This window comes from Caenorhabditis briggsae, assembly GCF_000004555.2.
Source record: "Caenorhabditis briggsae complete genome, chrIV, whole genome shotgun sequence".
Classification (NCBI taxonomy): Eukaryota; Metazoa; Nematoda; class Chromadorea; order Rhabditida; family Rhabditidae; genus Caenorhabditis; species Caenorhabditis briggsae.
In genome coordinates, this window is record NC_013487.2 from 16212946 (window position 1) to 16232476 (window position 19531).

The 19531-nt window shown below is 37.9% G+C and overlaps 6 protein-coding genes and 4 non-coding genes across 10 annotated transcripts; 9 read left to right on the forward strand and 1 right to left on the reverse strand.

Annotated features, from left to right (window-relative positions):
* Positions 1-1165: 1165 nt before the first annotated feature.
* On the forward strand, positions 1166-6071 carry Cbr-nhr-277 (the record flags this gene model as incomplete). The annotated part of the gene is made up of 9 exons (XM_045236317.1): positions 1166-1405; positions 1454-1688; positions 3318-3418; positions 3477-3743; positions 4016-4150; positions 4558-4709; positions 4914-5035; positions 5578-5738; positions 5901-6071. 9 exons carry the CDS (start codon positions 1166-1168, stop codon positions 6069-6071), a joined length of 1584 nt encoding a protein of 527 aa, XP_045095305.1.
* A 784-nt stretch (positions 6072-6855) lies between these two features.
* CBG26518 lies at positions 6856-7315 on the reverse strand (the record flags this gene model as incomplete). The annotated part of the gene is made up of 4 exons (XM_045236318.1): positions 6856-6948; positions 6995-7056; positions 7111-7204; positions 7274-7315. 4 exons carry the CDS (start codon positions 7313-7315, stop codon positions 6856-6858), a joined length of 291 nt encoding a protein of 96 aa, XP_045099442.1.
* A 1092-nt stretch (positions 7316-8407) lies between these two features.
* Positions 8408-10597, forward strand: CBG13897 (the record flags this gene model as incomplete). The annotated part of the gene is made up of 3 exons (XM_002634749.1): positions 8408-8530; positions 9027-9362; positions 10496-10597. The coding sequence occupies 3 exons, from the start codon at positions 8408-8410 to the stop codon at positions 10595-10597; spliced, it is 561 nt and encodes a 186-aa protein (XP_002634795.1).
* CBG28631 lies at positions 8835-8906 on the forward strand. The gene has a single exon. It is a non-coding gene (tRNA).
* Positions 10598-10975: 378 nt separating the features above from the next.
* Positions 10976-12037, forward strand: CBG13896 (the record flags this gene model as incomplete). The annotated part of the gene is made up of 4 exons (XM_002634748.1): positions 10976-11098; positions 11506-11754; positions 11801-11890; positions 11936-12037. The coding sequence occupies 4 exons, from the start codon at positions 10976-10978 to the stop codon at positions 12035-12037; spliced, it is 564 nt and encodes a 187-aa protein (XP_002634794.1).
* Positions 11348-11419, forward strand: CBG28368. Its single transcript has one exon. It is a non-coding gene (tRNA).
* Positions 12038-13163: 1126 nt separating the features above from the next.
* On the forward strand, positions 13164-14264 carry CBG13895 (the record flags this gene model as incomplete). Its single annotated transcript, XM_002634747.1, has 3 exons — positions 13164-13286; positions 13778-14026; positions 14073-14264. 3 exons carry the CDS (start codon positions 13164-13166, stop codon positions 14262-14264), a joined length of 564 nt encoding a protein of 187 aa, XP_002634793.1.
* Positions 13589-13660, forward strand: CBG28309. Its single transcript has one exon. It is a non-coding gene (tRNA).
* Positions 14265-14957: 693 nt separating the features above from the next.
* CBG13894 lies at positions 14958-18352 on the forward strand (the record flags this gene model as incomplete). Its single annotated transcript, XM_002634746.1, has 4 exons — positions 14958-15307; positions 17584-17727; positions 17761-17890; positions 17945-18352. The coding sequence occupies 4 exons, from the start codon at positions 14958-14960 to the stop codon at positions 18350-18352; spliced, it is 1032 nt and encodes a 343-aa protein (XP_002634792.1).
* Positions 18353-19436: 1084 nt separating this feature from the next.
* CBG28317 lies at positions 19437-19508 on the forward strand. The gene has a single exon. It is a non-coding gene (tRNA).
* Positions 19509-19531: the final 23 nt, after the last annotated feature.

The following is a 19531-nucleotide window of genomic DNA, read 5'->3' on the forward strand; positions in this document are numbered from 1 at the left end:
ATGAAGAGACGCAGAGAAGCCAGAGTGTCTAGCTGTCTGACATGTGAAAAATGAGAAAAAATGTTTTTCAAAAAAAAATTTTGAGGGCACTTCAGAAAAATGAGTACATCTCAAAAACGAATGAAGATATCTAAAATTTATCAGCTACAAAATTTTTTCCCATCAAATTTCCTACATTTTGGTAGTAATTTCTTATCTCTTGGGTCTTTGAGTCGTGAGATACGCTAAGTTAAAGCTCAAGCCAAGTACCGCAGGCTCTGCCTGCGCCTGAGCTGAAGCTACTTCTCTGTAACCTCATGAATCTCAAAAACCGTGATAGCTATTCAGAAATGGTAAACTACTAACTTGTAGCCCATAAAATTACCTACATTTTGGTATAAATTTCATGTTTTTGGCTAACTTGAGTCGGGAGATATACTGAGTTGAAGCTTGAAGTAAGTTCAAGTAAGTAAGTTGAAGCTAAAGCTGAGGGTTCTTACCGTTAAACGTCTGTATCTCAAGAACTAGAATTTATATTTAAAAGTAATTGTAGCTCATTAAATTTTCTTCATTTCAGTATATATTTAATATTTCTAGATACCTTGGGTCGTGAGATACTGTAGCTTGACTAAAGCTTACCTTAAGTTGTAGACCCATTACGCTAAACACTTGTATCTCAAAAACTATAATAGCTATTTAGAAAACGTTAATTACGAACCTAGTGCTCATTTAATTTTCTACATTGTGGTATAAAAATCCAGTTTCTAGCATTACTGGGTCCCAAGATAGAGACGCTGACCCATCTACCCGCTCGCTTCTCTGCGTCTCACCGGACTTTCAACTTTGAGCCAGTTTATCTTGGTTCCTTTGAAAGATATCAAAAAGGGATCAACTAACAAAATGTTTATCATGTTATCAGCAATATTTTATCAATTGACCACTTTTTGATATCTCTCACAGAAAATGAGCTAGGTTGCAGAGACGCAGACACTATCGTTTCTCTGCGTCTCCTCTCCCTCATCTTTTCTTACTGATTCTTATCACCAACCCATCTCCCTCCAATCACCAAAGATCAATCTTGTCCAAAAACCGTGCTGACCCCCAGCTGATCCCCGCGAATCCTGGCTAACTAAAAAAAATATGTTTGTTATTTTCCTAAATATTATAAATACGAAATTTCAGGAATATGCTGACCAATATGTTACTTCACAAGTTCCCAACTGATCACAACTACCCATTCCTTCAAAATTGTCTTCAAAATTCCCACGACGTCTTCTACCAATCACCTCCTTCAACCTCGACGGCTTCATTTTATTCCGAAGGTCCCCCCAGATTTGGCACCTTTGATTTTGGATCCATTATGATAAAAGAAGAGTCCTCCCCAAATTCTGATGGTCCCAGGAGAGTTGTGGGACGGTTGAGAATGGTAGGCGTCAAAAATAACCTTCAAAAAATTTTTGTCCCAAGATTCCAGCCCCCTGCTCCTCCTAAACTAAAACTCTGTGAGGTTTGTGGTCAATCCGGAGCCACGACCCACTACGGGGGTACTGTATGTGGTGGATGCAAAATCTTCTTCTCGCGAACTGTCCAATCTAGGAAGGGGTTCGTGTGCGAGCGGGGTGGACAGTGTCCCATGAATGCTGGGAAACGAGCCAAGTGTCGAGCGTGCAGGTTTCAGTTGTGTTTAAAGGCGCATATGAGTCCTGAAGGTGAGGAAGGTTCAATAATTTTTATATCGTTTGATAGGAAATTTTATATGCTTTTTATTTTAATTTACCATATTTTGCTAGGCTCCTTGGTTCTTGAGATATACTCATTTTTCTAACCAATAGCTAAGGTGAGCCCAACACTATCGTTTGTGCGCAAGCTTCTAACCCCCGTATCTAGGGACCCACTTGATGAATTTTATTGATTTTTATATCAATCAATGGGAAGTTTTAAGCACATTGTTACTGTAGTTAATTTTGTTTTGCTAGGTTTATTGGTTCTTGAGATACACCTGTTTTTTAGCTATAGCTGGAGGCGCGCGCGGGCGCCGAACTCCTTTTTTCAGCGCTAACTTCTAACCCCTGTATCTCGGGACCCATTTAACACATCTTGACAATTATTATACCAATCAATGTAAAATTTGATGCACATAATTATTGTCATTTACTTTATTTAGCTAGCTTTTCTGGTTTTTGAGATACATTCGTTTTTCTGACCTATAGCTCGTGCGCGCCCGATGCAAGGACACAAAACTTATAGCCTGTTTATCTCGAGACCCACTTAACAAAATTTCTGGATTTTCATACCAATCGATGGTAAATTTTATGGACTTTATTTATGTAGTTTACAAAATTTAAATAGGTTAGCTGGCCTCTGTGATATACCCGTTTTTCTAACCTTTAGGTGTGCGCGCCCGAATCTAGGGCGCTAACTTCTAGGATCTGTATCTCGGAACCCCCTGAATGAAATTTTTTGATTGTTTTTGTACCAATCGATGTGAAATTTTATGCACATTATCTTAGTAATTCACTTTGTTTTATTAGGAATCTTGATTCTTGAGATACACCTGTTTTTCTAACCTACAGGTTTAGTGGCCACCCCTGAATTTCATGAGCATACTTCTAGCTTCTGTATCTCAGAACCCATTTTTCAAAATGTTACATTTTTGATACCATTAAATGTGAAATGTTATGCACATGTTTTTTGTAATCTACCTTATTTTGCTAGCTTTCTAGGTTTTTGAGATACATTCGTTTTTCTGACCTATAGCTGGTGCGCGCCCGAAGCTTCCTTCCTTTTATTGGCGCTTACTTCTAACACTTCTATCTCACGACTCATTTAGTCAAATTTATTCATATTTATACCAATCGATAGGAAATGTTAAGCACATTATTAATGTAGTTAATTTTGTTTTGCTAGGTTTTTTAGTTCTTGAGATATACCTATTTTTCTAACCCATAGGTTTAGCGCTCACCTTCCATTTTCTGGCAACTTCTAGCCCCTGCATCTTGGGACCCACATGTTCAAATTGTTCGATTTTTACACCAATCGATATGAAATTTTATGCATATCATAACTACTGTGTTTAACGTTATCTTGTTAACTTTTTTATCTTTGGAAATATATCCGTTTTTCTCACTTATAGCTGGGGCGCGCCCGAAGCAAGGGTGCCCTTAACTTCCAACCCCTGTATCTCGGGACCCGTCTATTCAAATTTATCGATTTTTATACCAATCAATGTAGAATTTTATGCTTAACAATTAACTATTTTAGAAATTTTCAAAAATTCGCTAGATTTGAAGTTATACCCTTTTTACCAAACCTATTCTATTCAAAACCTCTATTTTCAGAAGTTGGGCGATTACGAGACATGAGGTTAGGAGACTACGCCCCTATAGTGAAAAAGGAAAGTACAGTAGTTGGATATTTCGATGAGAGCTCACAACCACCTGTAAGTATAGGACATCCGGACACACAGACAGACAGATATATAGGCAAACGCATTTCAGACGTCCTTACGAGACTGTACAAGCCAAATTATGTCGTTTATCGATGTGTATAACTGCGGGAATGACGAATTTGAGGTTCTACGGGCATTTGTGAATTCTGAACGGTTTGTGAATGTATTTCCAGATTTTAAAGAATCTGAAAATTTCAGAAATTGTGAAAATAGTGCAGCCAATAAATATGCGAGTTTCTTCCCGATGAAATGCAACGCATCAATGAGTATTCAGAGCGCTATTGAGTTTCCAATGCCAATTTGTGAAAAGATTCCGGTAAGATACAGTAATCCTGGGATTTTTGGACTTCCGAGAAATTCAACCACGTCCCTCACCCCTCCCCTCTCTCCTTGGCCGCCGGCGCCCTCTTTTAATCGCCTTGCCCTCCCCTCTACTAAAGCGCCCGTGTGTCCTAGTGGTTTACGCTTTTGCCCACCAATCTCAAGGTCCCGGGTTCGGATCCACTTGGTTCGAAAGGTTTTTGCATTTCGTACACTGACCCCCAGAGTTATTAATTGCCGATATTTTATTCCTACAACCTATTTCAGATGGACTACATGAGAAAAACGTTCCTTCAAGACCCCAAAAACAGCATGAAGCTTTACTGGTGCCGAAATGTACTTCATTTTTTGGAATGGGCTTCTGGAATCGAGGATTTGGGACACTTTTCGCAGCAGGAGAAGGTAAGGAGACCCAGAGAAGCTAGGATGACTGGTTACAGTACACCCACTGCAAGCTACCGTAAACAGTCTGATAGAATGCCCCCATCCCTCTAAACGGGCTATTAGTTTTGAATCCTTATATCTCATTTCCTGTAAAAGATATCGAAAAGTTGTCAACTGATAAAATGTAGCTGATAACATGATAAACATTATGTCAGTCGATCGCTTTTTTATATCTTCTAGAGTAACCGAGATAAGTTGGCTCAAAGTTACGAAATAGTCAATTGCTCATATCTCAAGAACCAATAAACCAATTTACTTCGTTTTAATTAAGTTTTATGTCAAATTTTACGTTCTACAAAATACTTATTAAAATTTTGTCTCTAGCTCTTTTAGTTTTTGAGATAAATACCAAAAACCAATTCCAGATGCTCCTAGTTGCCGAGAACTTCCTCTCCATTGCCTGTTTGACCAGTTTCTATGGATTTCTGAAACTCCAGCATGAGCAATTTGAGCAATCCACTGAAGATGGCCGAGTTCCATCACCATGCTCCATGGAATGGTTCGCCGAGTTTTCAAAGTAAGTGGGCTGGCGGGAAATTCGCGTTTCTATGAATTTCTGGGTATTCCCTAAGTTGGGGGGGGGCCTAAAATGTGCATTCTAGGGCTTTCAAGACCAAAAAATCAAGTTTCCAGGTCAAAATTTGCTAATTTTAACGTTAAAAACGGTTTTAGCGTCTAAAAATTAGTCTAGAACCTCAAAACTTCCTTTAAAAAATTTCAGACTCTCTCCGGACGCTGAAATTTCCATTCACCGAGCGATATCTGAGATTATGGAACCAATGGATTCGTTGGATGTTAGCATGGAGGAATTGGTGCTTTTAAAGTTCATCATGTTGTTCACAGGTACAGTAATCTTACTAAAATTTTGGAAAAAAAAGTGTTTTTGAAGTAAAAAGTTACTGTATTTCCTGTAATTGGCCTGTCCCAGCAAAGCAGTTGTCTTTGAACCTATTTATTTCGGTTACTGTAAGAGATATCAAAATGCGGTTAATTGATAAAATGTTTATCATTATATCAGCTACATTTTATCAGTCGAACAATTTTTCATATCTATAACATGAATCGAGATAAACTAGGTCAAATGTGGGAGGAGTCACGCCTCTGTAAGCTAAGCTCGATTAGCGCCGACTTTAACCCAGTGTATCATGGTTACTGTAAGAGGTATCAAAAATTTGTCAACTAATAAATGATAGCTCTTATTATGATAAATGTTTTATCAGTTAACAAATTTTTGATATCTTTTACAGGAACTGAGATAATTGAAATTGAAGTTGACTAGAAGAATTACAGTAAATTTGAAGCTAGCATGAGTTGGGTGAAAATCAACCGATTTATACGAATTTTGGCTTACAATCGCTTGAAAATATTACTGTACTTTATTCCAGAACCTTCGTCATCAAAATCCTCCACGGATAGCTACCGTATCCGATGCTACCGTCTCAAATACTGCGAATTGCTCAGGAAATACATAATGGCTCAAATTCCGGACCCCGAGAAGCGGATAGCGAGAATTGCCGAGTTGCTGAAGATTGTAGAATCTGTTAGAGTGAGTTTAGCTACAGTAATCCTGAAAAAAATGTTTTGAAAACTTTTTTTAAATTTTTCGAAAAGCTCCAACTCTGCTCAAAAAGAAACAATCTTCAAAAAAAAATTTTTGTAAAAAATTTCAAATTTTCTACAGTATCTTACTACAGTACCCCTATTCTAGAACACCGCGACATATTTGGACAAATGGATGACCATGTTCTACACCTCCAACACCTGCCAAATGAATGATGTCTTGGTTTACGATTTCCATGTTAGGACCTATCGCAATGGGGCGAACTTGCCAAATTTGTGCTTTCCTCCGAATGGCCTTCCGATTAAGCGGGAAATTTGAATTTTTTTTTTTTGAAAAAAATTCCAAACTTATTTGTATATAAGAAACTCATTTATTTTTCATCATTCTCTAGACACTATATTTTTCAAATTCTGTATATAATGTAAATATTTTTCCAAAATTCTTCCAAACATCTAGTGGGTACCCTTAAATTGTGATAATATTTTTGTGATAATTATTGATGATTTTTTACTAATTTATCTTGAGATTTTGTTACCATGAGATTCACCATGTTCTGTTTAGTAGTCTCCGAAAATTTCAGCTAATTTGGGCATCTGTGCGCCGAGATACAGCGCTTTGAATTTTTGACCGCGCGGCGCGGTCGCGTCGCGGTTCCTTCAAAAGTTTGTGGGGGCGTAACTCGGCTCAAAGTGAACGGATTTAGCTGAAGTTTTGTGAGAATTTATATTTCTCAAAAATAATTATGGTTTTGTAAAAAAAAATTACAAAATTCGAAAAAAATTCCTTTTCAGAATTTCTGAAAAATTTCAAAATTTCTGTAACAATGCTGTTTGCCATAACTTCATCAGTAATATCTCAAAATTTCAAAATATTTGGACATCTCTGCCCCCAGATACAAGGCTTTGAACTTTCGACCGCGCGACGCGGTCGCGTCGCGGCTCCTTTAAAAGTTTGCGGGGGTGTAACTCGGTTCAAAATGAACGGATTTGGATGAAATTTTGTGTGAACATATGAAATGACATAACAAACCAAGAGAACTGTTGAAATTTCAGAAAACGAATTTTTTGAAAAAGTCAAATTTTGAAAATGAGCAATCATTTAATCAATCTCCACAACAACAATATGCGACACACGAGACCAGACAAAACAATGTCATCACAATGGCACCGAAAGCTATCACTATTGCAGGCAGGACCTGGAAAAATCGATAATTCTAGAAACTTCTGAATGAAACAAATTACCTGAGTCCTCAAACAACATTCGTTAGAGCAACACTCGAAGTAATAGATAAAATTGCTGGGGCCTGGAAATTTTTTTTTTTTTGAATTTTAGTCCAAGATTTTTTCTAAAAACTCACAATGTAGCTCTTTACCAAGCACATCCTGACATGGCTCACTTTTTTCGAATAGGTCGCTTGTGCAAATTTTTATACATATTAGTAGAAGAATTAGCTGAAAAATTGACTTTCGGAATTTGGAAAAAAAAATTCTGGAACCAAAAATAAATTTTCAAAAATTTACCCTCAGCAAAGAATAGACAGATTTCCGTCGAGAAAAAATCATTTCGACACACTAGCTAAACAATTTAAAGAAAAAGTCAATAAAGTGCTTGTGTATATCAAAAGTTTTGAGTCATTTTGGTCATGACTGGGGAAAGAACTGATAATGCTGGGGAAAGAACTGATAAGAAATAAAAGACTGTTTGATTGTTGTTTAGACATTATGCACACATAGCAATTTTAGTTGTTTGAAGACTTGGAAAGAAACAGCTATTTTTCCAAAAAAACATTCTAAAAAATTATTTTTTCGAAATTTCGAAATGTTGACTTTCAAAAATTTTTCGATTCTTTATAGTTTCTATATGTTTTCAGGTGGTCGGTGCTATTTTAAATGTTCACAAAAAATTTCATTCAAATCCGTCCACTTTGAGCCGAGTTACACCCCTTGCAAGCTTTCAAGGGCGCCGCGACGCGACCGCGCCGCAGTGCAGGTGTTGTATCTCGAGGCAGAGTTGTCCAAATGAGCTGAAATTTTGAGAGGTTACTAAAGAGAACAGGGGGAACATTACAAACTATCTAATTTTTGTTTTTGGTTTTTTTTCGAAAAATTCAAAATGATGAAATTTCAAAAAATTGCATAAGTTTTTTAATGGGCATGTTGCCTATATTGAGATTTGTATTCACACAAAATTTCAACCAAATCCCTCCACTTTGAGACGAGTTACACCCCCGCAAAATTTCGGAGTAGCCGCTACGCGACCGCGCTGCGCCGTCGTACATTCAAAGTGCAGTATCTCGGCTCTCAGTAGACCAAATTGAATGAAACTTTGTAGGATTCATGAGCTGATCAGGGCAAATCTATTGAGCAGGGAAAATAAAGACCTTGTAACAATCGAAAATTAATCATTTTGCGGAAATTCTACATTTTCAGATTTCGAAAAATTCTAGAGCATTCTCTTCTACTTCCACACCCAGATCAAACACTAAACGGTCATTCCAATCTCCCAACAATCAAAGTTTACCGAATAATACCCGAAGAAAGAGGATTATCCTTCTGGGGATACGGATTACGCGATCTATCTGAATAAAAAGAGATGAAATATTTGCACCTAGGTCAAACATTTATATTTTCACCTATACCTTTCTACAGTAAGACATGCCACGTGTCATTGTGCTAGCTGTGCTAGCCTCGCTGGCTTTGTATGTGTCAGGGGACCAAATTGTGCAAGGAGCACTTCAGAAAATTTTCCCATATGCGGCACCGGCCAAAGTCAAAGCGGTAGGTTGAAAATTGCCGTTTTTGGTGGGGAAACTTGCGAAAAATGACCTTAACAATCGTTAAATGTGATGGAAAATAGCCCAACAATTGAAAAAAGGTTTCTAAAAGCAAAAACACAGTCTGAAACCCTTTAAAAACCAAGAAAACCCCAAAAATAGACCTAGAATTGAAACTTGCTCGTCAAATCTATTGCCTTGCACACAAGCTGTTTCCCCTAATTTCCCTTAACTTCCCTCCCCGGCGCCCTCCACCCTCCGCTCCCCCGCGCTCTCCTATACGCCCTCCACCTCCCTGTTTTCTCGTGTCCTCGGTAGTATAGTGGTGAGTATCCGCGTCTGTCACATGCGAGACCCGGGTTCAATACCCGGCCGGGGAGAAACCTTTTTTGCTTTTTTGATGAGCACTAATAAGTGATGGAACATGGTTTTTAGGTGTTTTTTAAATGATTTTTGGACATGGTAGGATGAATTTTCAGGCCAAATCCGACCATTTTCAGCTAACCACCAACGTCAACAAGCAAACCGCGAAGCCGGCCGCCAAAACCGTCATCACCAAATGGATTCCAGCCAACTGGAAGGCAGCAGGGGCTACTGTAGATGCCAAGAATCCTCTCACAAAACAGGCCTACGCTCAGAAGAAGGCGTTGACCTTCATAGATTTCAGATTTTCGCTTAAAAAGTACATCAACTATTTGTTTGTTCAAGCAGTTAGTACGAAATACTTGACTCAAGCGGAGGCGGATAACATGAAGAAAATGTATTGGGCTGCTGATACTAAAGCGGTCAATAATTTCACAATGACCACTCAGATCTTCATGGCTGATGCTTCAAAGGTTGGTGATTCTAAAACTGTTGAAATTCTATACATTACGGAAATTTGGAATTCTCATTATTAGTTTAGTCTCCTGGCAAATTTTCAAAGCGTTACGACCACTGGGAGCCGAGATACAGCCATTTGAATTTTCGGCGGCGCGGTCGCGTCGCGGCTCTTCCAAAACTTCAAAGGGCCGTATATCGGCTCCTAGTGGGTCAAACTGGCTGAAATTTTGTAAGAACAGTTATTTCAGCATGGCAAACATTTTGATGTAACAATTATCCTAAGATTCAAAAATCAGATTTTTCATAAAGTTTTCAAAAATTAAGATTTTGACAAAATGTAAACTTCATTGTGTTTCTTATATTTTGTTCAGTCACCTGAAAAAATTTCAAAACGGTTGAACCACTAGGAGCCGAGATACAGCCATCCAAAGCTTTGGGGGTGCGGCGCGGTCGCGTCGCGGTCCTTCAAAATTTCAAAGGGCTGTATCTCGGCTCCCAGTAAACCGAATCTGCTGAAATTTTGTGAGAACAGATATTTTAGCATGAGAAACATTTTTATTAAAAAACATCATGAAATTCAAAAAATTCGATTTTTTATAGATTTTCTAAAATTCGGGTTTTGATTAGATTCTATTTCCACCGTATTCGTCATGTTGAGTTTGGTTCCCTGACAAGTTTTCAGTAGAATCGAACCACTAGAAGCCGAGAAACAGCAATCCAAAGTTTTGGTGGCGCGACGCGGTCGCGTGGCGGCTCCTTCCAAACTTCAAATAGCTGTATCTTGGCTCCTAGTGGGTCAAATTAGTTGAAATGTTTTGAAAACACATATTTCGGCATAAGGAGTCTGTTGATGTATACATAATCTTGAAATTCAGAAAAAACTATTTTTTTATAAATTTTCAAAAATCAAGATTTCCGTCAAATTTATTTACCATCTTATTTTTCATGTTAAGTTCAGTCACCTGACAAAATTTCAAAAAAATTGAACAACTGGGACGCGAGATACAGCCATTTGAATTTTCGGCGGCGCGGCGCGGCCGCGTTGCGGCTCTTTAAAACTTCAAAGGGTTCTATCTCAGCTCACAGTAAACGGAATCAATTGAAATTTTCAGAATATGTTTCTGACGTCTTCTAAATTAAATTTCAGGTCAAAGATGTGTCTTCCATCAAAACCAAAGTCCAGGAGTTGAGTGGAAAGTTTGCGACTGCCAATCCGGAAGACTACGCAAACTTGAATTGGTCTCTTTGAAATTGAATTTGAGATTTTCTGTGAATAAAATGTTTAGATTTGAAAATTTTTGAGTTTTTGAAACGTTGATTTTTTGTAATAAATTTTTGGAGAAAGTGCGCTCTACTGTAAACAATTAGAAGTTTTGAGGCTGAAATTGATTTTTTGAATTCTTTCAAAAAATTGGATTATCACAGGGATTAGGGGGAGGGCGTGAATTTGTGTCCTCTCTCAACTAACGAAAAAAAACTAATAAATCGGATTACTGTAGTACATATCGGTCGGATTAATATAAAATGAATGGTTGGTTGTTGGTTCGAACTTTATCTGATTTTTTTTGTTTTAACTGTTTTCCATTTTTGTGTCAAAACTTTTTTTCAAAAATTCAATATCGTTCAGATGCCTCGTGTCATTGTGCTAGTTGTGCTAGCCTCATTGGCTTTGTACGTATCAAGTGACCAAATTGTGCAGGGAGCACTCCAGAAAATTTTCCCATATGCAGCACCGGCTAAAGTCAAAACGGTAGGTCAAAAAAAACGGGAAAAATCGGCCTAAAATCCGCTAAAAATCGCACAAAAATCGGTCTAATACACAAAAAATCGGTTCAAAACGCAAAATAACAGTCTAAAATGCAATAAAAACCGCGAAAAACCGTTAGAAATTACCAAAAATTCAAGTTTTTGGTTTCTTTTTTTGTCTCCCCTAATTCTCCCTCCACCCTCCGCTCCCCCGCACTCTTCTATACGCCCTCCACCTCTCTCTTTTCTCGTGTCCTCGGTAGTATAGTGGTGAGTATCCGCGTCTGTCACATGCGAGACCCGGGTTCAATTCCCGGCCAGGGAGAACCATTTTTGTTTTCTTTTTTAGGGACTGTTAGGCTGATGAAAATCGATTTTTAGGTATTTCAAACTACTGTAGACCGTTTTCAGCTCACCACCAATGTCAACAAGCAAACAGCAATTGCAAAGGCTAAGACAGTAGTGAAAAACTGGATTCCAAAGAACTGGAAAGCCGCCAACGCTAAAGTGGATGCCAAAAACCAGCTCTCCAAACAAGCCTACGCACAAAAGAAGGCCTTGACCTTCATAGATTACAGATATTCCCTCAAAAAGTATATCAATTATCTATACAATCAAGCAGTCAACACAAAGTACCTAACCAAGCCAGAAGCAGATAATGTAGGTGTACGGTAGAGCGATTTTGCTAGAATTTAGAATTTTCCAGATGCGCACAATGTTCTGGGCTGCAGATAGCAAGGCTTTGAACAATTATACAGTCACTTGTCAGACTTTTATGATGGAGGCCATGCAGAAGGTTACATTTTTGGACTTTTTAGAATTTAAACTTTTCAAATTCCAGATAAAAAAAACGCCCACCATCCAAGAGAGTGTCACAGATCTAACCGGAAAGTTTGCTAAGGCCAATCCAAAGGACTACGCTAATTTGCAATGGACATTGTAAATAGAGAAAGTGTGAAAATGAATTTTTGAACAGTTGTTCTTGTCTTACCACTTATTTTACTTCTGTTGGGGTTTGGGCTCGTCACAAGAATTTTGAGCTCGATTGGTCCAGTGGGAGCCGAGACAGAAAACCGCCACGCGACCGCGCCGCACTCCTGAAACGTCAAAAGGGTGTATCTCTGGCTAGGAAAGTGGTAGAGAACTTAACATTTGTGAGAGTACCAAATTGAGTACTGCAATTTCATTAAAATTAAAATTTTTGGAATATATCAAAAAAACATTTTGGAGAAAATTAATTTTTGAAAATTTTCGAAATTTCCAAAATCACAAATTTACGAATAACTTATCAATTTTCTCAAAATTCACACAACGTTACGTCGTTACAAGGATTTTGAGCTTGATTGGTCAAGAGGGAGCAGAGATAGAGAACCGCGACGCGACCGCGCCGCGCCTGGAGCGCCTGGAACGTCGAAAGGTGGTATCTCTGTCTAGGAATGCGATAGAGGGCTGAAAACTTGTGAGTGTACTAAATCAAGTACTGCGAATTCATTAAAATTGAAGGATTTTGAAAATTTGCCAAATTTTAATTTCCAATTTTTTTTTGATGAAAATTATTTTCGGAAATATTGAAAAAATCATAAATTTTCGGAAAATGCACAAAAACCCATGTCGTCACAAGAATTTTGAGCTCGATCGGTCCACGGGGAGCCGATATAGAAAACCGCGACGCGACCGCGCCGCGCTGCCAAAGTGTTCCAGAAGCGTATCTCGGCTTGAGGGGGCCTTAGAAAGCTGAAAATTTGTGGGTGAAGTAAGCTTAACATAAGGAACTTAAATTTGATAAAAGTTTCTTGAATTTCAAAGTTTTGTTTTTTTTTTTAAAACTTCTCCAAAAAAAATTGTAAATGTAGTCTAGTCTTTTTTTAGTGCACCAGCCTTTTTTTCAATTTCAAGAACTTTGATCTATTCGAAAGGATAATGACAGGTCAGGTAGAGGATCATCTGGGATAATATGGGTGGTTCATATTTTAACATATTGAAAAGTGTGAAAATTTCACTTTGCACATACATATATTTTTATATTTCACACAGTCCTAAAAATTATATCCTTAAATCTAAACTTTCAGATGCCACGTATCACAAAATTGATCATCTTGGCCTGTTTGGTTTTATATGTCTGTGGAGATCAAATTGTGCCAGCAGCGTTTCAGAAGATTTTCCCTAAGGCTGGAGCGACAAAAGTTAAAGCGGTGAGACCCTTGATATTGGCCTAGCTCAGAAAAATTGCACAGAAAAACGAAGAAATAGTCGAAAGTTATCTCAAAAATCAGCCAAAATTGCCTCAATATGGATGAATTCTCCGAAAAACCAGCTCTAGGTCCTCTAATACCCTTTAAAACAGTCAAATCCCACTAAACAAATCAAATTTGCGCGTCAAATCTAAAATGCCTTGCACACAACTTACATATCCAAGATTTTTTGAATTTCCCCCCTTCCTCCCCTTAACCGGCGCCGCTTTCCTATACGTCCTCCACCTCCCAGTTCGCTCGTGTCCTCGGTAGTATAGTGGTGAGTATCCGCGTCTGTCACATGCGAGACCCGGGTTCAATTCCCGGCCGGGGAGAATCCTTTTTGTTTTCTTTTTAGATAACTGATAAGTGATGGAAATTGGTTTTTAGGTATTTTAAACACTCTCTAGCCTTTTTAGGATCGATTTTCAGCCCATAAAGATCATTTTCAGCTCACCACCAATGTCAACAAGCAAACAGTCATAGCCAAGGCTAAAGAAGTAGTGAAGAAGTGGATGCCAAATTGGGTGGAAGTTTCACCGATGGTCGTGGATTACGAAGCACAAGCCAAGGCCAAAGCAGCTGCTCAGAAAAAGGCTCTCACATTTATAGATTACCGATTTTCGTTGAAAAAATACATAAACTATGTCTACAATCAAGCAGTTAGCACCAAATACCTAACACTGGCAGAGGCAGATAGCGTAAGTTTTCAGTAGAGCGAACTTGCCAAAATTTAGAAAATTCCAGATGCGCACGTTACTCTGGTCTACGGATAAAAAGGCTAAAAACGACTGGAGTGTGGCTTCGGTGAACTTTATGACTGAAGCATCGAAGAAGATCCAAAAGACACCGAGTTTCCAGCAAAAGATTACAGATTTCACTGGAAATTTCGCAAAAGCCAACCCAAAGGATTACGCTAACTTGAAATGGACCTTTTAAGTTATGAATCTGGAAAATAAAGCTTTTCAAACTATCGTTTCTGTGTTCAAACTCTTATAGAAATGTTTAGTACATTGAAATCCACATTTTCACCAAATTCCAGCGTTCTAGCTCTTCTGTGACCCGAGTTGTAGCCGTTTGAAAAATGATGGATGCGGCGCGGTCGCGTCGCGGCTCGCCTTAAACTTGAAAGCACCGTATCTAGGCTCCTAGAGCTCGGAATGAGCTCAAATTTTGTGTGGACAAAGAAAATAAAAGTGCAAATTTGTGCAGCAATTTTAACCTAGAAAATCGGAAATTTTTCAAATTCTTCAAAACATGCTATTTTTGATTTTTGAGCACAAATTTGGTAGAAATATGTATATTTGCCAAATCTGCGGTCTCACCAAGTTTCAGTCTTTTGGCTTGTCTGGGAGTCGAATTATAGCCATTTGAAAAAAGTGGCGTGCGGCGCGGTCGCGTAGCGGCTCACCTTCAAGTTCAAAGTGGCATATCTCAGTTCCTAGAGCTCGGATTGAGCCCGAATTTTGTGAGCACATAAAACAGAAAAGAGCAAACATATAGCCAGAACGAAAAGTCTAACAAAAAACAGGAAAAAAATTAGCTAATGTACCGGAAATTAAGTCATTTCCTTGTCTATGTATTATCATTTTCTTTCTAGTTTTTCATCATTTTTTTCACATAAAAAGAGCAATGAAAATACCCCAAAAATATATAGAAACTATTGAAAAAATCAATAGTTATTTGGCATTGCTCACTCTTACCATCCTACTGTACCTCATCATCTTTAAATCTCCCCACCGTCTGGGCACCTATAAATATCTAATGACCTATTTATCGATTTTTGAAATGGTTTACGCCGGTCTAATGATTTTGAGCTTACCGCAAATTTATACAAAGGATTCGGGCTTTTTTGTGGTTATGAATAGAAATGTGACTGGAGAGAATTTCCGGATTTTTAACATTTTCTATTTTGCAATGTTTTCCACTTCAATGGCTAATTTCAGTGTACATTTTGTTTATAGATTTTTGGCGATCAAGGGGTGAGATTTGTACTGATATTTTGTCAAAACAATAAACAGGTTATAATAAACTTTCTCACCAATTTTCAGCCTTCTACATAGCTTGTCTTGGAGCTGACAAGGGAACCATGTTTAGCCTTCATCTCAGAATTTTTTCTAAATTTGCTCATTTATAGTTTCAAATACGGGCTTTCTTGTGATGTATTTGGTTTTCAGCACTAATTTCTAGAAGTCGAGTTATGGGCTGTTTAGGTGATTTCAGTACTAATTTCTCACTTTTGGAGTGAGTTTTTGAAAGGGTTAATGAGAGTTTTTTGGCATTGTTTGAGTGTGAATCGCAATTTTAAAGGTTTCTCTACAATCTGACAAAGTTTCCTCATTTTTCAAAAAAAAAAGTTTTTGAAAAAATTTTTGCCATGGGTTAGAGGAAAAAAAAAGTTAGAGGAAAAAGCTGAAAACTGAAAAATATGCTTCCTTGCATAATTTCTGAGTCCTCGCCAATTCGCAGCGCTTTTGAACACCTAGAACCCAAGTTACGAGCCTTTTGCTATAGACAGCGGCCGCGACGCGACCGCGCCGCGTTCCTCATTTTTCAAATGACCATAACTCATAAGGTGGCCCCCCTTTGCGAAATTTTACAATTTTTCGAAAATTTTTTAAATGTTCTAAAATGAATTCTAAACGCATAAAAATGATAAAATGAGTCTTTTCACATGATTCTATAGCCTATATCCGTTTTGAAATCTCAAATGAGTGGCTTCTTCCAAAACTCCAATGAATCGTAGTCTTTCGAAAATCACCCAGTAGCACTCAAATCTTGTGAAAACATAGATTTACATACTTCTTGACTGATTTATAACAGTTCCGCAACCAATGTGATCAAAACGGGGGATTTAGACTGACATTTTGAGTAGATAAGGCTTTTCAGCAGTGCTTCAAGAATTTTTCAGAAGATATTTATTGGATATTTATCGAAACAAGTCCAAAATGAATTTTTCTCTCAAAATAATTCAAGCGTTTTTCCTACTCAAAAAATAAAGCAAACATAATTTTGATTTTCGAAAAATGCAATTTCCTCCAACATTAAAGAAAAAAAAGAAAAAAGAAAATGCACAATGACGGAATCGAACCCCAAACTTTTGATTACTATTCATCCCCACTATCCACTCGGCCACTGTTGCTCGTTTCTTCCACAGTGGAGAATGTATAGAGGAAAGGGGGGAAAGTGGAAGGGAAGGAGGAGACAAAAAAAAAACAGCATATTTTCAGATGGAATTTCCTCGAATTCTAGAAATTTGTGCAGAAAACCGAATACACCACGAGAAAGCCCGTATTCGAAACTATAAATGAGCTAATTTAGAAGAAATTCTGAGATGAAGGCTAAACATGGTTCCCTTATGAGTTATGGTCTTTTGAAAAATGAGGGACGCGGCGCGGTCGCGTCGCGGCTGCTGTCTATAGCAAAAGGCTCGTAACTTGGGTTCTAGGTGTCCAAAAGCGCTGCGAATTGGCGAGGACTCAGAAATTATGCAAGGAAGCATATTTTTCAGTTTTCAGCTTTTTCCTCTAACTTTCAGTTTTTTTTTTGAAAATTTTCAAGTTACGAATTTTTGGCTCGAAATTGGTTTACATGATAATGCTAGTAAAAACAACGTTTCCACAAATTTTCAGCCTTCTAGCGCATTTGGGAGTCAAGTTATAGCCATTTGAAAAATGAGAGGTGCGGCGCGATCGCGTCGCGGCTCACCTTAAACTTCAAAGCACCGTATCTCAGCTGCTAGAGTTCGTGTTGAGGTGAAATTTTATGAGGGTTCAGAAGTTATTAAGATAAACATATTTTCCAATTTTCAGGCTTTTTCTCCAATTTTCATTTTTTTTGAAATTTTTGAAATACGCTTTTTAAGCCCAAGCTTGATTAAAACAATCATGCTAGTAAAATTCACGTTCTCACAAAGTTTCAACCTAGTAGCTCATCTGTGAGTCGAGTTATGGCCACTTGAAGAAAAAGGGGTGCAGCGCGGTCGCGTCGCGGCCTCTGTTTAAAGAAAAAGGCGCGTAACTTGGGTTCTAGGTGCCCAAAAGCGCTGAAAATTTGTGAGGATGTTTAAAAAGCGATTTCAAATATCTTTGCGAATTTTCAGCCAGAAAAAACAAATTTGAAATTTTAAAGAAATTTTTTTGGCTCATTTTTTAAAACCCTCGTATCTCGGCTCACCATGGACTAATTTCTCTGGAATTTGTCGAAAAATCTTCGTTATACACTGAAGATCCTGAAAATTTAACATTCATTAATTTAGGTACAAGTCCTGGACCCAATTTAGTCCCTCAAAACTATTGATCTATATTTCTTGTCCTCTAATTGTTGGCATAGCGGATACGGTAGTTGTAATCACATTTTGGGGTGAAAATGAGTCAACGCAGTGGTTTATGAGGCAGGTCATGTGGTAGTAAATCAAAACAAAGAATTTTTCCAGAATGAAAATTTCTGAAAATTTGGAAAATTTGAGTTTCATTGGGTTTTGTATTATTGCACAAGACGAAAACTCAATAAAGTATATAAATTGGCATAGTATAATTGGTATAGCAGCTGCTTGTCTATTAATTGTGAGTTTTTGGACGCGACGCGGTCGCGAAGCGGTCTAAAAGAAAAGTTTCCAGACGTTTTCGATGATTATCATGTTATATTTTGGAATCAAATGCTACTCGGCTATACGAAACTTGACCAACATTTCTACAGTATCCCAAAATTATCGATCGATTCAAAATCAGTTATTTTTTGCTTTAGTTATTCAAACAGCCATTCCTCTCATCCTTATGCACCTTCCCAGTGCCATTATCCTAATTACCTGTTGTCTAGAATGTTCTCCAGAGATTTTAGGGCAAATCACAGCGATTTTTATATCTTTCTACCCTGTTCTGGACCCACTACCCAATATTTTCATAATCAAAGCATACAGAAATGCTTTTTTTAATTTCCTGTCTTGTTGTTTCCAAAAAGTAGGCCCCGCCCCAAGTGAATCGAGCAGTACCCTTCCCAGAAATGTGGTTTCGATTATGAAACCTTGAGATTTTCTAGGTTTTCTATGAAGATTTGAATTCCGCATATTCTAATTAGTCTATGCTCGAAATTTCCGCCAAATCCGTTCAGTGGGAGGCGAGATACACCCGTTTGACGGAAAGGGGGGACCGCGACGCGCCCGCGCCGCGCCTCTCAAAAGTAAAATGATTGTAACTTGGCTCATAGGAGAGCTAGAAGGCTGAAAATTTGTGAGCTTGATAGTCTGAACTTATTTTCTGACTGTGCTGAATTTCACCCGAAAATTCAAAAATCTAGATTTTGTGAATTTTTCAAAAATTTTTTATTTTCCTGAAATAGTGTTTATATGCTAAACAACATATTTTCAGTAGACTCACAAATTTTCATCAAGTTTGGTTCACTGTGAGCTGAGATACGCGTCTCCTAAATATTGACTGCGCGGCGCGGTCGCGTTGCGGCTCTCCTAAAATTTTGAACGCTTATATCTCAGGGCAGAGTGAACGGATTTGATTGAAATTTGGTGGGGATCTTTAGAAAATTAAAAGAAATCAATTTTAGCTTGAATTTTCAGAAAAGCACGTATTTTCAGATTCCGTGTTTTTTTTTCTGAAATTTTTTTCTCTGAAAATTCTGTTGATTTCTCTGAAAAAAGTTGTTTATAAATTTTTTAATTTCTTGTATAACTTTTTCTGCAATAAAATTGTTCTATTAATGAGAAGGGGGTCATAAAATTATTTACTAGATAAGAAAGATGACGAAAAATGAGGAGAAGAAAGTGCAAAGTTTTTTTTGAAATCAGAAAATCTTGGAAAAAAAGTTTTTTGCATAGGAAAATCATGTGAAGGGGATTTATGGGACGAAATTCCATGAAGGAGGTGATTGTCAGGTGGCTCAGACAAAAATATGGCAAGAAAATCGCTAAAATGAGCTGAAACAACTCGAAAATTCAAATTCCCACCTAAAATTGCGATTTTGCTCGTCAAATCTAATGCTTGGTACGCAATTTGAATATCTGGGATTTTTAAAATTTCCCACATGCTTCCCTTCCCGGCGCCCACCAACCTCCGCTCCCCCGCACTCTCCTATACGCCCTCCACCCCCTCTTCTCTCGTGTCCTCGGTAGTATAGTGGTGAGTATCCGCGTCTGTCACATGCGAGACCCGGGTTCAATTCCCGGCCGGGGAGAAACCCTTTTTGCTTTTTTTGTA